This window comes from Haemorhous mexicanus, chromosome 17, assembly GCF_027477595.1.
Source record: "Haemorhous mexicanus isolate bHaeMex1 chromosome 17, bHaeMex1.pri, whole genome shotgun sequence".
Classification (NCBI taxonomy): Eukaryota; Metazoa; Chordata; class Aves; order Passeriformes; family Fringillidae; genus Haemorhous; species Haemorhous mexicanus.
This window is the reverse complement of record NC_082357.1, coordinates 7,611,651-7,626,761: the sequence shown is the minus strand read 5'-3', so window position 1 is coordinate 7,626,761 and position 15,111 is coordinate 7,611,651. Positions and strand designations below refer to the sequence as shown.

General features: G+C 39.5%; 1 protein-coding gene across 4 annotated transcripts; it reads left to right on the top strand.

Moving 5' to 3' along the window:
• The first annotated feature begins 5,069 nt into the window (after positions 1-5,069).
• On the top strand, positions 5,070-14,195 carry TNFRSF17 (TNF receptor superfamily member 17). 4 transcript variants are annotated; one of them, XM_059861681.1, is made up of 6 exons: positions 5,070-5,289; positions 5,403-5,474; positions 7,040-7,111; positions 10,344-10,410; positions 12,754-12,885; positions 13,631-14,195. In XM_059861681.1, exons 4-6 carry the CDS (start codon positions 10,401-10,403, stop codon positions 13,885-13,887), a joined length of 399 nt encoding a protein of 132 aa, XP_059717664.1. In that variant the 5' UTR covers positions 5,070-5,289; positions 5,403-5,474; positions 7,040-7,111; positions 10,344-10,400; the 3' UTR covers positions 13,888-14,195. The 4 variants fall into 4 exon arrangements, with proteins under 4 accessions (XP_059717664.1, XP_059717665.1, XP_059717666.1 ...); XM_059861682.1 differs by adding an exon at positions 8,492-8,607 and having other exon boundaries at positions 5,070-5,474; XM_059861680.1 differs by lacking the exons at positions 5,070-5,289; positions 5,403-5,474; positions 7,040-7,111; positions 10,344-10,410 and adding an exon at positions 11,563-12,605.
• The last annotated feature ends 916 nt before the right edge of the window (positions 14,196-15,111 follow it).

Here is a 15,111-nt window from a genome sequence, read left to right as displayed (position 1 = left end):
TCTCGGGCCGCCGTACCCCCTCCCGGCAGCCTCTCCTACCGCCATCGTAGTAGTTTTTATCTCCCCCGGCCCTCCTCCTACCGCACGTCGGAGGCGCGGCGCAAGAACTACAATACCCGTCATACCACGCGCGAGCACCCGCCCCCTCCTCCCGAGGACAGACGGGAAATGGAGTTGCCTGCGTTCCCTGCGCGCTCAGGAACTGCAATTCCCATGGGCCCCCGCGCGCGCCATGCGTCCCTGCCGGCACCGCCCCCTTTTCCAGGGGGTTGCGGAGCGCGGTGCTGGCGCGAACGCCTCAGGCGGGACCGGAGCCGCCCGGGCCAGCGCCCGGCGGTGCCCGATGACACTGAACCCGTCCTGGAGAGCAGAGGTGCACAGGGACAGGACAGGCGGGACGGGCACCGACCGGGTCAGCTCCCATCGCTTCCCACCGAACCCGTCCTGGAGAGCAGCGGCGGCAGCAGAGCTCCCGGGGAAGCTGGGGGAGCACACGGCCTCCCACGGGTTGCAGGAGGGAACGGTGCCCTACCGGTCCAGCCAAAAGTGGACAGGACGCAGAGAAAGTTCCAATTTTGGTCATTCTATAGGACACTTTGACTTGGTTGTTACCATGTAAAAAACACATCCAGTTAAGGCAGAGTCAGTAGGACTTTGCAAAGACTGAGGCCCTTCCTTCACTCCTATGACTCTTAGAAATTTTAAAGACAAAATCTCAACAAACAAACCCAAAAAACATCGCTTGAAGTTAAGTATATTTGGAGGAAACAGCGCAGAACAGAGGGGAAACAAGTAGATTTTGGTTATGGGGCTGCATGAGGCTGTGGAAGCATTTTGTCTTGTAGGGTGCAGTGTGTTTATAACTACACAAAGCAAATACTCGGGAGTTTCTTGGGGTTCTGACATGAGGAGCGAGTCATCTGCAGCATTATTCATATCAGAACACTCTAGGACAGATTACAGGGTTGTTTTAAAGCAGGTGGTCTTAGAACTAAAAATGCAAGATCTCTGTTTGGTAGAGTCCTGGGCAGTTTTGGTTGGAGAACAAAAGCTCTCCTGAAGGGGCATTTGTGTAATGTAATCCTGACATGACAACCAGAGGGTTTCTGGCTGCAAACCAGCAGCAACGTGTGGGCCATGGACAAACAAAAACTTCTACAGATGGTAATGAAGATATGGGTTTCCAACAGATCATAACCAGGGAGAACATTAGTGTGCAGGGTAGCACTTACAAAAGCAAAAAATAACAAACCGCAAAACCCCAAAAAACCGACAAAAACCAAAGCCCCACTAACACCACAGAAAGTTCATTTTGGAAGAAAAAGTGTCACTTAAAATGAGAGACTAAAAACCTGTGCCTAAGTGGAAGCCTTTCCTTCAAGCCCCACCAAGAGGTTAACCCTAGCCCTATTCTCTGGCAGAGTTACTCTTCAGTTTTCAGACAATGTCAGTTTCTATTTTTCAAATTGAATATAATTAAGGAAGAGTCTCCCCTGTGCTACTGTTGTAATATTTGGAATTTTGTCAAGCTGCAAGTCCCAGCTGTGCATGGCAATCACTTTTCTGTTTAACAAAAGGAAAAGGAGTACACAGTGTGTTGTTTGGGTTTGCTTTCTTTTAGTTCTAACCTTTGCTAGTCAGGTGACATTTATTAGCCAAGAGGTGTGTGATACATTTCATATAGTACAGAAACAAGGTAGCACCATTTCAGCACTCAGGGATTACTAGTGTTGAATAATAGATGGCACTGCACTGGAGAGCAAGCTGCACGCATTCTGCTGACAGAGTGACTTGTTACTGAACACTTTTTACTGTCACTGTGAGCATGGAACAGCTCAGATTTATAATGAGGGCAATGCTGTACTGCAAGCTGGCGTTTTGTTTGAGCCCTGACACAGCCTACAGATCTGGAAAGCCTCAGAAGCTGGAGGCAGGTCCTGCTTTTTCTGAGCAGTTAACATGTACCTTAGGATGATCAACACAAAGAGCACAGAGACAGCAATTCTTGCACACATTTTGGCATTCCTTAAGAAAACTTCTTGAAAGTTTTTGAAATGGGCCTTCTTTCCAATGGCTCCTAAAGCACTGAGTTGTGATAATTTTTTTGTGTTTGTGTAGGGGGAGTAGGGCCAAATACGCATTTGATCAGAGGTGCAGAAGTGCATATTACCACTGTTTTCAGAGGAAAAGAATTGTGTTTCACAACCTTTCTTCCTTCCTTGAAAGGTACTTATTCCCTAGGTACTTCTTGCTAGGATATAGACAATTAGTCCACAGAATTTCAAAAGATGCCAGATGTCCTTCAGAGTGTACAAACCTGTTTTGCAGGCTGTCACACATGGAATTGTGTAAACTCAAACACTAAATTTTAAACAGGGCCAGTAGTTTGTTTTTCCACTTTGGAACAGCTGGTACTCAAAATAAAAGTGGAATTATGATAATTTTACTGGCAAAATATCCACTGGAGTGTAAATGGTCCTGTTTGCTTGAGGTTTTAAAGCTTTATTAGAGCTTTTCTTGTTTTAATCTCCTCTGCATCAAAATGTTTAGAATAAATATACTAGCTCTTCATTTAATAAATGCTAAAATGCTTTTCTTATTGAGAACCACCATATAAATCCATTCTCATGTCATGAATGACTTAAGTGATCAAGACTGCTTAGAGAAGAAGAGTCTGGCCCAGCTTAGAGTTAACCTATGATGACTGAGGGGCAAAGAAATTGTCCCCTCACATCTGCAGTTCTGCCATCCTTGTGCTGCCTCTGAGCTGTGAGACCCTGTTCTAGGTCTGTCCAGCTCATTACATTTAGTGACAGAATAATCCACTTTCTTTTTCCGCCTGGGCTACTCAGATGAATCAAATAAGAGGTATTTGACAAATGCCAGGGCTGGTATAAAGTAAGAATGGGGAACAGGACTTATTTTTTGGTGAGAGCAAGTTATTAATACAATAAGCTATCCCAAGGCAGCTTCACCACTAATTTGCAGTCTGTGGTGAGTCAGTCCCGTAGCAGTGAAGTGGAGGGCTATGCTCATATGGTATGAGAAACAGTGGTCTGTACTTTGTGGTAACTTCCACCCAAGCTCCCACAAGCACTTTGCAGCCTGGCAGGGGCACCTATGAAGCACCAATGCTTTAGCCACGTGAACTGAAGCAGAAGAGAAAGACGGATTTCACTAGAAAGCTCCAAACAGGTTAACTAGTTAGCTTCAAGAAGTTACTTGCTCACTACCAACAGCTTTAAAATGGAGAGGTGTTTTAGGGTTGAGTTATGATTGAATTGACTCAGTTTACCTTGACATCAAGTAACTTCCTGAGCTATTGCAACATGGGAAGAAACATTTTGGCTAAGACTGGGAGGAGCAGGAAAGGAATACAACTTCCCTTTCTGGTCTGGCAGCAAGCTGGTATTGGAGTGACACAGTGTGAACCATACCCTGATATTTACAGGTATTCAAATATGTACAGTAGCTATGCACCTAAATGAGTAGCCTGATATTTAGAATTGCTTTGAAGTCAGAAAGAGCCTTTAAAAACAAAGCCAAAGGAACAAGTTTTTTACTTAGGAGAAAGAAAGGACAGGAGGCAAGAGGTAAATGATTAGAAGTTTGACCAGGTGCCAGGAATTTATAAACTAATGTTCTTAACTCCGGGTAAATTCTCTCTCCAGGCAGTCTGTGGAGGTGTAGCTGAGAACTAGAGGATAGAAAACACAACTGTTCCAGCATGATGGCTTCATTAGGAGCCAAGTGTCTCCTAAGCTTTACTGGTGCTCGTGGAAGTGTAAGTGAATAAAGAGGCTGTTATATTTACACAAGACCATGTCTAATCCAAACTAAAATATCTTACCCTGGAAACATCTTTTTACTGATTTGTTGTTCCAATACTGCTATTTAACAAATGCTCTTTCTGGTCTGTTCCTCTCCCCGTGCTGGGCATTGGCAGAACTGCAGTCCATGAATTCCCTCATGGAAATGTATTTCAAGCTATTTCATTGGAAGAATTTCAAATAAGAGTCTTCTTTGGTTTTCCAAATGTAGCACCAGAGCATAAGCTCTGTTTCACAGTCCAATCATAGAATTAGTCCACATCTGCAAAGGAATTTAGAATTTGTCTCACATTTCATTGTGGGTTGGCAATGACTACTTTGGAGCTGGATTCTTCTTTTTGAGGGCTCCAATCTAGTTAAAGCCTTTTCTGATGGCTCCTTTGGAGCAATTAAACACATACTGCAGGCTTCAAAAAGGGCATAAAGTTAATTGGTTTTCCTTTAGATAGCAAAAGAAATATATGAATTGCTACACCAAAATGCCAGTTTGTAATTTTGTGTCCATCTTCACAGCTTTCAAATACCTCATTATTTTTAAAAATAGTCATGTGTGTCTCTCACTTCTATGTGTATATACAACCTTTTTTCTCCTTGATTGTGTATGTCTAAAATGAAAGACTGAAAGGTCTTTTTTTTGCAAGTGCACCTTTTTTCAGGTGACTCTAACTGGAACCTCAGAGTACTCAGTGTTCTATTGCTTAGTTACTCTGTATTGTTTAGGTCTCAGAGATGTGTAAGGTGGGTTCTTGTTGGATCTTTGCTCACAATGCCTCTCTTTGAATGCACAGGCAGTGCAGTTCCTCCTTTGGCAGAATTTCTTCTGTGAGACTCCAGACTGAAAAATAGGAGTGGGAGAGTAGTTTAGGTAAGTAGTTTTTCTGTCAAAACTGTTGTGTGTGTGGGTTTCTTCTATCAAAGATCAAAAGAAACAAAGATGGGGATTAAGGTGTGCACATTGTGAAGAACCTGTGCGTAGTTTATAAACCTGTGACAGTAAACATGTTGTAAATAGCAGAGGGATTGCTTAATGTGGAAGGAATGTGCTGAGCAAAGAGCGTGCATCCAAGGAAGGGAAGAGTGAGATCACTTAAATGATGTAAACAGTGAGTGAGCTGGGGCTGGGAAGGTTAGAGACAGGAGAGACTCTGTTTTGAAGATAGGCAGAGATTGTGTGGTTTCAGAGATCTGAAAGCCAGGTGTAGGATTGGTGGGAGGAGGCATCATGTCAATCAAAATACCGAAGCAGCTGAAAAGAAATCTTGTGAAGCATAATCCAGACCTCTGTTTTTCTGTTCTTATGCTTTCTTTTAGATCAGCAATATTTTGATTAGAAAATTAACCTTTTGCTTCCTTAGAAGCAGCATGGCCAGCAGGACCAGTGCAGTCACTGCCACTGCTGAGGCTGCACTTTCAGTCCTGTGTCCAGCTCTGGGCCCCTTATGACAAGAAGGACATTGAGGTGCTGGATCATGTCCAGAGAAAGGAACAGAGCTGGGGAAGGGGCTGGAGCACAAGAGTGGTGGAGAGTGGCTGAGTATTAACACAGTTTATTCACAGCCTTTCTGATTGCAGGGACTCCCTGACATGGAGAAGCTGCTGGGTACTGTAATATCTCCAGGCCAGATCTCCTGCTTTATAAATATGGTAAGAATTTTACAACACTTAAGTTTTATATGGAAAGTTTTACATGCTGTCTGTCTCAAGGGAGGGGGAAAGAGAAAATTGGTTCCATGTGGGATTTTCATGATTTTCAAAGGCGCTTTCTTTTCACCTTTTTAATTCTCTGGAATTCCAGTTGAGGGAGCATGTTGTCCATTAGAGATCCCTTAAGATTTTAGTTTCAGTAATGACTGAAGCAGAATGGCATTATTGTTATGAAGGAAGAATAACAGTATCATGGGATTTTTAAAGCTGCTCTTCTATGCTAGTTAACATGTTAACATTGTTGCAGAAAATAATTACTTCATTATGGAATTGTGAGAATGAAATAGGGAGCTTGTTTCTACACAGTCTTAATTACTCTAGAAGTATTCTGTGCCAGTATTCTTATTCCAGAGACTGCAATTTGCATGGGGAATTATTCTGGAATAGTGGTGGCTGAATCAATTACAATTTCCCTCCTGTCTTGAGAGAGAGCACACATTGACACTGTGATGCTGTACACTGTGATGCTGTAAAAAGTGTACAGCACTTTTTGTTATTCAAACCTCTGAATAGCTAGAGAATTTGGCTAAAATTACCAGAACAAAAATTTAAGTTAGACTTTAGTATATGCCAAACCCTTCACATAATTCATAATTGTTCCTGCACATTTATTTTTGTAACTCCAATACTTTTTGTTGTAACTCCAATACTCCTGTTGGCATTATACTGCTGATGATTTTTAGTTTATTTTGTCTACCTGCAAAATCACTGAAATAGTAGCACGGAAGAGATTATTTTTCCAACACAAAATGAAAGTGCTTACATTAAGAAATAAATTATATTTACATTCTGTAAAAACTATTGTACCAACACAAAAATGTCACTGGCATTCTAACAAGCATTGGCTTAATCCAAACTTGCTTGCACAATTCCTTTTTTATGCATTGTCCTTAGCAGTTACATAACTATTCTGGCACATGTGGAATGTCAGAAAAATGAAAAGGTATCTTCTTTGCCCCAAGGGTTTGCAGTCTATTAAGACTGCTTTCCTGGGCTGTGCACTTCCTCTGTTCCATAAGCTGGTTCCTAGCTAAGTCAGCTTTGAACACAGTGGGGGATACAGAAGCTGTCTTTGATTTAATTGACTGTGTTTATACTATTGTTATTTTAATCACTATTTTAAAGGAACATTTTCTCTTCTGTTGTTTTGCTCTTTAATCCATTTTGGAAATACTCAATGTTGCACCAGCAACATCACTCATTTCAAAGCTGTGGTCTAATTAAAATGTGCTGAACCAAACAGGCAAAATCCACATTGTTCTTGTTTTTGCTCTGTGTGCAAATGACATTAAACAATATTTTGTCTAAGAGCAGCATTGTTCTGTGCAGCTTGTAAAAGTTAATGAACATGATGAACCCTTTAATAGCTCCATTCTTTTATTTACTAGTGTGTACCCCATTCCTGGAACAGCTTATCTCCTCCCAGCCATACAGTCAGAGCATGCACTTCACAAAGATGGATTTCTGGAAAACAACTGTTTCAGAAAGTTTTAACCCTGTTTTAGGAGATGCCTGTCTGCAAGACTGCTGTTCCTTGAAGTGCAATAACTTTTGAGAAGAAAAAGTGGTGGTTTTTGGTATGTACATTGGTCTTACAGATCTTTAGGATTGTTGTGGTGAGGTGATTTATAAGATTCTTTTTGGGGGGGATTTATTCTGTAAATAGCTTTAGAGAATTGGAGAGGATCAGAGCAAGGCTGTAGTATAAGATTTGACAGTGTAGGTCAGTTGCCTTAGTGAGTGGGGAAAAAAGAGCTGTGCCAGCACAAAGCCATCAATGTAGAAGCAACAATAAACCAGAAGAATTCCTTTGTCAGCCTAGCTAATGTTGTTTGTGAAGAGAATGTTATAGTCCTAGCAGAAAACCCTCTTTCTCTTGGTAAGTGCTATGTAATTGTGCCAGCAGAATTTCTGAAGTACAGTCAGGCAAAAAAATTGGCACAAGCTTCAACAGAGAAACCCTGAAACAATGCAAGAACAAAACTTTGTTGTTTAAGTTATGTGTGGTAAACAGATCTCAAGTTATTGTTCAGTGAAAGATGAATTTCAATCTTTAATCATTGACAGGATGATACCACTTACTTTGATTTTCCATCCAGAGTTCTCATTTTATTATTTTGGCTTAGACACAATAGCTTTTTTCAAATTAAATAGTGAGAGATAAAATTTTTCTTGACTGATTTCTGTCACATAATATCAATTTAACATGTCACAAATAAGAACTGACAAGGATTTCTGGAACTCTTGAGTTTCTCCAGATGTTTAACAAAACAGTCAAGTTTGGGTTCATGACAGGAAATGCTCTGGCTGGATGTTCAGTGCTTAGTGTGCCTGTTTTCTGCCAGAGCAACATGGAGCTGGAGGAGTTCTGCTCCCATGGGAGAAGGCTGTAGGCTGACACGTTGGTGTATGTCTGTGTACAACTCCAAAGCACCAGCTCCTGCTCTGGGCTGGGCTGTGCTCCCTTCACCTGCACTCTCTTCACCAGTAAAAAGGATTTGATTTCCTGAAATCCTGTTCAGCAATTTGATACCCTACTAGAACTTCCAGTACTAAAACCATTAATCTAAAAAACAAACAGAAAATATAATTCGTACTGGTGTTGATAAATTGTCCCCAGATGTCACTCCTGAGTCAGACAGATACATTTTAGAAACAAATCTGAGAATTGGTTTCCCTTTTCTCTTTTTTCTTTCTGTTGTTTCTGCAGTTGATACTTCTCTTCTTGCATTTTTGCCATTGCTCTCTGTAAGGATGCCAACTCCAGCAGGCCAACTTAACTTGTCTGAATTATTCTTAGAGGATATCTTGGGGAGTTTTTGAATTTCAGTTGCAGTAATGTAACTGCAGAAATACTTCCCGGGCAATACTTTGTGATTTATGGTTAAATGATTATTGTAGTTGATAAATCCTTTCTTATTTGGTCCAACTTTGCTAATTTTTGCCATCCTTTTAAGCAAAATCAAATTAAAAGAAGAGAGCATTTATTAGCATCAACATGTAATTGTTTGGAAAGCCAGTGCAAGCTCTGTAAATCCCATAACTGAACAAGAGCTGAAATGTAACTTTACTGGTAAGTAAGGCATATATTTATTATTCTCTAAAGGTAAATATCACTGTAGGAGAACCATCATTCCATAATCTCATTTTTATGTGTGTTTGCATAGTCTGCCTACAAGGAATCTGTGTTCTGCTTAGAGGATTTAATGTGTATTATACAAGGCAATGGAACAATTATTAACATAACATAACTACAGTTTCTAAGTAACAATATCCTTAATGTCACTTAATGAATTTATTCTTAATGCTTCTGGTTTTTGTTTCATTCTTTGGCTGAATCCACTATTTTACTTTATAAACAGCTTCTTCATTCAGGTATAAAGCATCTCATATTAAAGCCAGTTGGTATAGCACACTTCTCCCAAAAAAGTGCTTAAAGGGTTGGGGTTTTTTTAATATTGGCTCCTTCCTATCAAATTTACTCAAAAGTGAAGGTTGCACAAGAACCTTGTTAAGCTAGAAAATGTCTTTCTTACTCCTGGACATAGATTTTGAAATAATGTGTGCTTTAGATGTGCAGTGAGATCTGTCGGTGGGATCTATTGCTTATCAAGATCGATTGATTACATGCTTGCTTTCATGCCCTTGAGGAGAGGAACTTCTGAATGTTAGGGTGTGCAGAAAATAAAGGCAGCAGGCCATGACAACCATAATTCCTCACAGTTTTTTGAACCATTGCTTGCCTGTGTTTTGGCATTGCATACATCACTGGCACTGTGTACAGCTAAGGGAAAAAGGCTGGGACTTGAATGGTGGCTGCTTAAAGGAATGACACAGTAGAGACCCTTTACTGTCATTGCTCCCCAGTTTCCAATGTATGAAAAATGTATTGCTTAATTATCAAGGATTTGTGGTTTTGGGCACATCTGACAAAAAAATTAGTTTATTCTTAAAGGCTGTAAGCTTTGGGAAATAGTAGTCCAACTGTAGAGGGAGAATTATTTCTGTAAGAGACAGCATTGTTTTCCAGAGCTCTGATGAAATGAGCTGTATTGTGCCTTTTACCTGGGGGAAAATTCCTAGAGTTTGACTGAAAATATGAGACTACTTTGTATTTACTTTGTGTCTTACAAGAAATATGTTTGAACTCTAACCATCCATATAGAAAAACTTTCTGGCCAACTGAGAGAGAAAACATTTCTGCCACAATATCTTATTATCCTGTCACAGACACATTTTCTGAAAAATCCCTTTGCCAGGATTTTTCTCCTGAGAAGCTGAGGAACCTCAGAGGAAAAGAAAAGCAATAATTATCTGCTGCTGTGGAATGCAACAGGTGCATCCTTGATTGGTCCATGTTGGTTGTTTCTAATTAATGGCCAATCACAGTCAGCTGGCTCAGACTCTCTGAGAGTCAGGAGCTTTTGTTATTCATTCCAGTCTTTTCTTTTCCTTGCTAGCCTTCTGATGAAATCCTTTCTTCTATTCTTTTAGTATGGTTTTAATATAATATCTATCACAAAGTAATAAATCAAGCCTTCTAAAACATGGAGTCAGAGCCTCATGTCTCCCCTCTTCCTGGGACCCCTGTGAACACCGTCACATTATCCTATTTATACAATCTCAAATAATTAGGCATAAATTAATTTCTACTGTACTTAGAGTTTGACAAGACTTTTCAAATTAAGACATTGGTGCATTAGTTCAACTATGTGGATTTCTCTGGTGGACTTAGTTGCATGTTGCCAGTAGGTGATCAGCTGTTTATATATATATTTTTTTCTGTGTTGTTTCTGGCCTTTTTTCCAGGGCCTAGGATGTAAAACTCCATGAACTGACTGGATTAATGAATTAAAGCTGCTTGCCATGTGGTCAGGTAAGCCATCCATCCCTTCCTCAGTACACAGAGTGAAGAGCAGGACTATCCCTTTCACTAACATGAAGATATTTAATCAGCTTATCTGTATATAATCTAACCACATCTTTGGTGACCTCCAGACATAGGCTCATTTTGTTATTTCTTTCCTTGGTTTTAGATCAACATTTCTCTTGCAAAGTCCCTTTACAGTTTTTATGAATAGTACCAATATCATATTAAGTAGATATCATTGTAGGATACATCACAGCAACACGTGGAGCAGGAGTGCATAACAAAGTCAACAAAGACAAATGTGAGGTGTTGCACCCCTGAAAAAGTAGTGCAGCAAAGGCTTTCCCAGAAGTCAGTGGATAAAAGCTTAAAGAATTGGATCAGCTTGTCTGTCCTGAAAGTGGATACCACTTCATGGTATCCACAGGTATAGTATCATGAGTATCATGAAGTGGTTTCATGAGTATCCATTTTCTTGAGATCACTGTTGAGAATGTGATTGTCCTCTCCATGGCTGGAAAGGCTAAACAGCATCTTAAAAACAAAACTTGAAATTACTCTGTTCATAAAGTACCAAATGGTGCTTCATCAGAAACAAGGATGATATTGCAGCCATAACTGAGGTTTCTTCCCCCAGAGTGTGATTGTATGGAGCAAGGCAGAACCAGTTTTATGACTTCAGCACCAGCACTGACTTCCTAGTGAAAGTTCTGGCATAACCCACAGTCTCTACCCTTATTTTCTTCTGTCACACCTAAATCAGATTTCATAAAGTCCTGTTTATCCACTAGTCTTGAAGAGGGAGACAAGCCTGTGATAGAAAGCCTTGACTGTGCACCATAGAAACCCAGTGCAGAAACAAGAAACAAGTGCCCATAGAAACAAGTGCAGAAGCCACAATAAGCATTTCCTTCTGCCAGAGATCAGAATACAGATCTGTTAGACTGCTCCACAAAAAACAGTTTGTGTATTCCCCCATGGTGTATTTTGGGGGAAAATAAGTCTCATAGTAACATGGTTTGAAATTACACCTCCTTATACAATGTTTTCCTCTTATATTTCTGTAGTCAAAAAGGCAATTAACTTAAATATGATAGAGAGCCTGTAATTCTGATCTGTCTGTGGTAGTGATACTGGATAGAGGCAGTTATTGCTACTTGCTAGAAATTAATGAATTTCTAACACTGCTAATTGCTAGAAATTAGTTAACTTTTTATTTAAAATAAATTCTAGTAGAATAAAACATCAATATACAAGTTAGCTGTGTAAAATACTTTCATTGTGACAGTTTGTAGACAAAAATTTTTATTTTTTCTGTGAGGAGACCAAATACATTTTCAGAAATGTTACATTCATTGCATATACATCTACCTGGCTGGGAAGAAGAGGTCCTGTAAACTTACTTTTCCATGCTGGATACTCCAGTTTTAGCCCAATGACAGTTCTGCATTATGGAAAAATAAGTGATAAATCCAGATAATGTTTTGAATCAAAATTGTAAAATATTAATATAGCACTTCTTGCATGATTAGAAAGTAATCTTATTAAATTTTCCACAGAAATATGGTTATAAGCAAAAAAAAAAAAGCTAAAACCCCCAAAATGAGCTAAGCAAAAATGCCAACCAAGCCCTAATAGGTGATAAGTGAGGCCAATTCAAAATTGAGAAGCAATCACCATGAAAAAACCCCCCAGTTTTAGAGACAAGAACAATTATTATGAAGTCCCGTTTGGAGATCTTTCTTCTCCTACAGTTTGTAGTACTTAGCACCTGCTCTAGAAACATCTTCTATAAATAACCATTTTCTGTTTCAGACAAAATTTACATTGAAAACTATCTTGGTGCAGCTGCTCAGTTTTTCTAAAACTGTGAATTGCCAAAAAAGCAACAGTAATTCCTTGGGGACCTCAGAGTTTAATCCTTTTTCTGTAACATGATCCCATGCAGTGGAGCTGTGATGGAAGTCCATTATTACTGCTAGCTGTTCTTAGAGTTGCTCAGACTGAGAACTGAGAAGCCTTCTGTAGATGATCCTTGCTCTTTTATGATTTCTGTGGCTTTGTAGTTCCATAATTACTGCCCCTGATGGCACAGTGCCCCAAAAATGAATACTTTGATAACTTGCTGCTCTCTTGTACTCCTTGTCACCTCCGGTGCTCCAGTGCACCACCGCCCTCCTGTGAAAACTACTGTGAGAAGAGTAAGTAGATTTCTGCAATACTCTGGCTGTGCTGGGCACCTTCATGTTGTATTTTACATTCAGGTTTGATGTGTTGGACACATGTGTTGTTTACTGTACATGAGTTATTGTTTATGATTAATGTAATGCATCTCTTTTGTTTCATAAGGTACCGATTCAAGTGGAATTCTTTGGATTTGTTTGGGCATAGGGTTGATTTTAATATTCACTCTGTTTACCTTAATGGTCTTGTTTAAATGGAAGCACCTAAAGCAACTAAAAGAAAAACTGGAAAACAAAGGTGAATAAATTCTTCATCAAATAAGTTTAGATCATTGTACATTTTAGCTACTCTTAACAAGTAAAACACGTAAAAACATTGTGTATATTCCAGATTCTCATTACTGTCTTTGTCTTTGTTGGATTGTTTGGTATTCCTCAAGCAGTCTCCATGAAATTATCATAGTTATTAGGGAATAAATATCCAGATGTTGACTTGCAAAAGCAGCAATTTCTCTTTGTTGGTTCTGGATACCGTGAGGATTGTGTTGTTGTATATTCATACCTGGCTTACTTGCTGCTGTTTGAGAAATCATTTATGAAAACCTAAAAGCAAAAAACTTCATAAGGGTTTCACCCTCACTGAATGCAAAAGGAATTGTTCCCAGACAGAGGATACACATTCAATATTAGCTTTTCATTTTATAAGACTTTAAATAATTTTATTTAATATTGTAGTCTGTGAGAAGCATAAGTGATATATTTGTGAAGGTGGAAAAAGGTCTTTTTTTCATTTTATAAATGATATATTTGAGAGTTTTCAGACAATAATAACTGATTAGAAAATGTGTTGAATTACTTCAATGCTTATTCTGAAGTAGAAGGTTGTATTGTCATATGTAGATACATCTTAATTTTGAGATACAGTGAATATTTTTTCACAAAGGTTAGAATATAGTTGGACCATAACGAAATTTGGGTCTTTAACAGCTCTTTGTTTAGTATAGCATGATGTATGTACTAAATTAACTTCTGTGTATTTACAGACTCCTCTGTGGAGCCGAGTAATAATCTCAAGGCTGAGACTGAAAGCAGTGTGAACACAGAAGAAATTAGACACACAGTTCCAAGTGAAACATTAATGTATTCAGTGGAAGAATGCACTTGCAGTGACTGTGGCTTGGTGAAACCTCAGACTGGCTGTGAAACTTCGTTTCCATTACCAGCTACTGAAGAACGAGCTACTGTTCTAGTTACCACCAAATCTTTTGATTATTACAACTATGTTCTGGGTGTTGGGTGACTGGGAGGGAAGTGTACTGAGTAATGATAAATGAGTTATTCCTGTATAGCTGTAAACCTTAATACTTGCAGTCAGTGGAGAAGGTAGTACATCATCCTTGGAGATCTCCCATCGTGCTTGCATTCATATTGTCATTATTTCTAATTCTAGTATTGCAGTAGTCAAGTATTTCTACAGTATTCTCAGGCACTCAACTAGTTATTGGAATTTTTAATTTCAGAAAGTCCTTACATAGGACTGCTTTTTCTGCATTTATAGATTGTACCTACTTACAGCAGATATATACAAAATAAATAAGTTTGCAAATATGTATGTTCATGTTAGACTCAGATCTTGTGTCAAAAATTACTTGATGGTACACAAGGACTGTTCCAAGAGGCAGAAATGAAGACCTACAGTACATCCCCACTCTTGAGTAATTTCAGCACTTGAAATAGGAATGTTCTAAAGATGGATACCTTGTGGAGTATGGAGGTCCCTGGGTTCAGAAGATGTCCCTGGGTCACCCTAAGGGAGGCTGTGGTGCTGGGGAGCACAGATTATAGAATCACAGAATGTCCTGAGTCAGAAGGAACCCACAAGGGTCACTGAGGTCCAGCTCCTGACCTTCACTGCTATCCCTGCAATCCTATATATTTCCTGGTGGTACAGGCTTTCCTTTCAGAGCCAAGTGTTTTCAGACTGAGATTTATTTCTCTTTTATTCTTTTTTTTATTTACCCTTGTTACATTTACAAGGATGGGTGATTAGTCACGCTAGACTATTCTGTGGCCTACAATTAGGAATATATTTCTGTCACCTTGCCTTGCAAGCAGTAATGTTACTTTCCTAATATTAGGCCACAATTTTTTTCCTGGAAAACTGCAACAACAGAAGCAACAACCACAACAACAGTCATCTTTATTTGTAGCTAACATTCTCCTTCAGGTTCCTGCATGAATGAAGAAATATTTCATTGCATGAAATCTACGAATGCCCAGTTACAGCATCCTTACGAGGCTGACACAAAGTTTGGGGCGAGTTGGGAGTTAGGTGCTCTGTGTGGTTTTGGCCACAAAGGGCCAACACCTCTCAAACAGGCCTAGAGACTTATGACATTTGTTATTATCATCGCTTTGTTTTTTGTTTTTATTTAACGACCCTTTCCGAGCTTCCACCCTGCACAGCACATGCGGCAGCAGAGGACACTTTATCTCCACTTTTCCCCCCCTTCCTTTGGCGGTG

Bases quoted from the DNA above. Each gene is read 5' to 3' on its own strand.
- TNFRSF17 (XM_059861680.1), top strand. From the start codon at position 12,491: ATGGCACAGTGCCCCAAAAATGAATACTTTGATAACTTGCTGCTCTCT. The intron at 12,606-12,753 runs GTAAGTAGATTT...TTGTTTCATAAG, and splicing joins TGAAAACTACTGTGAGAAGA to GTACCGATTCAAGTGGAATT. The intron at 12,886-13,630 runs GTGAATAAATTC...GTGTATTTACAG, and splicing joins AGAAAAACTGGAAAACAAAG to ACTCCTCTGTGGAGCCGAGT.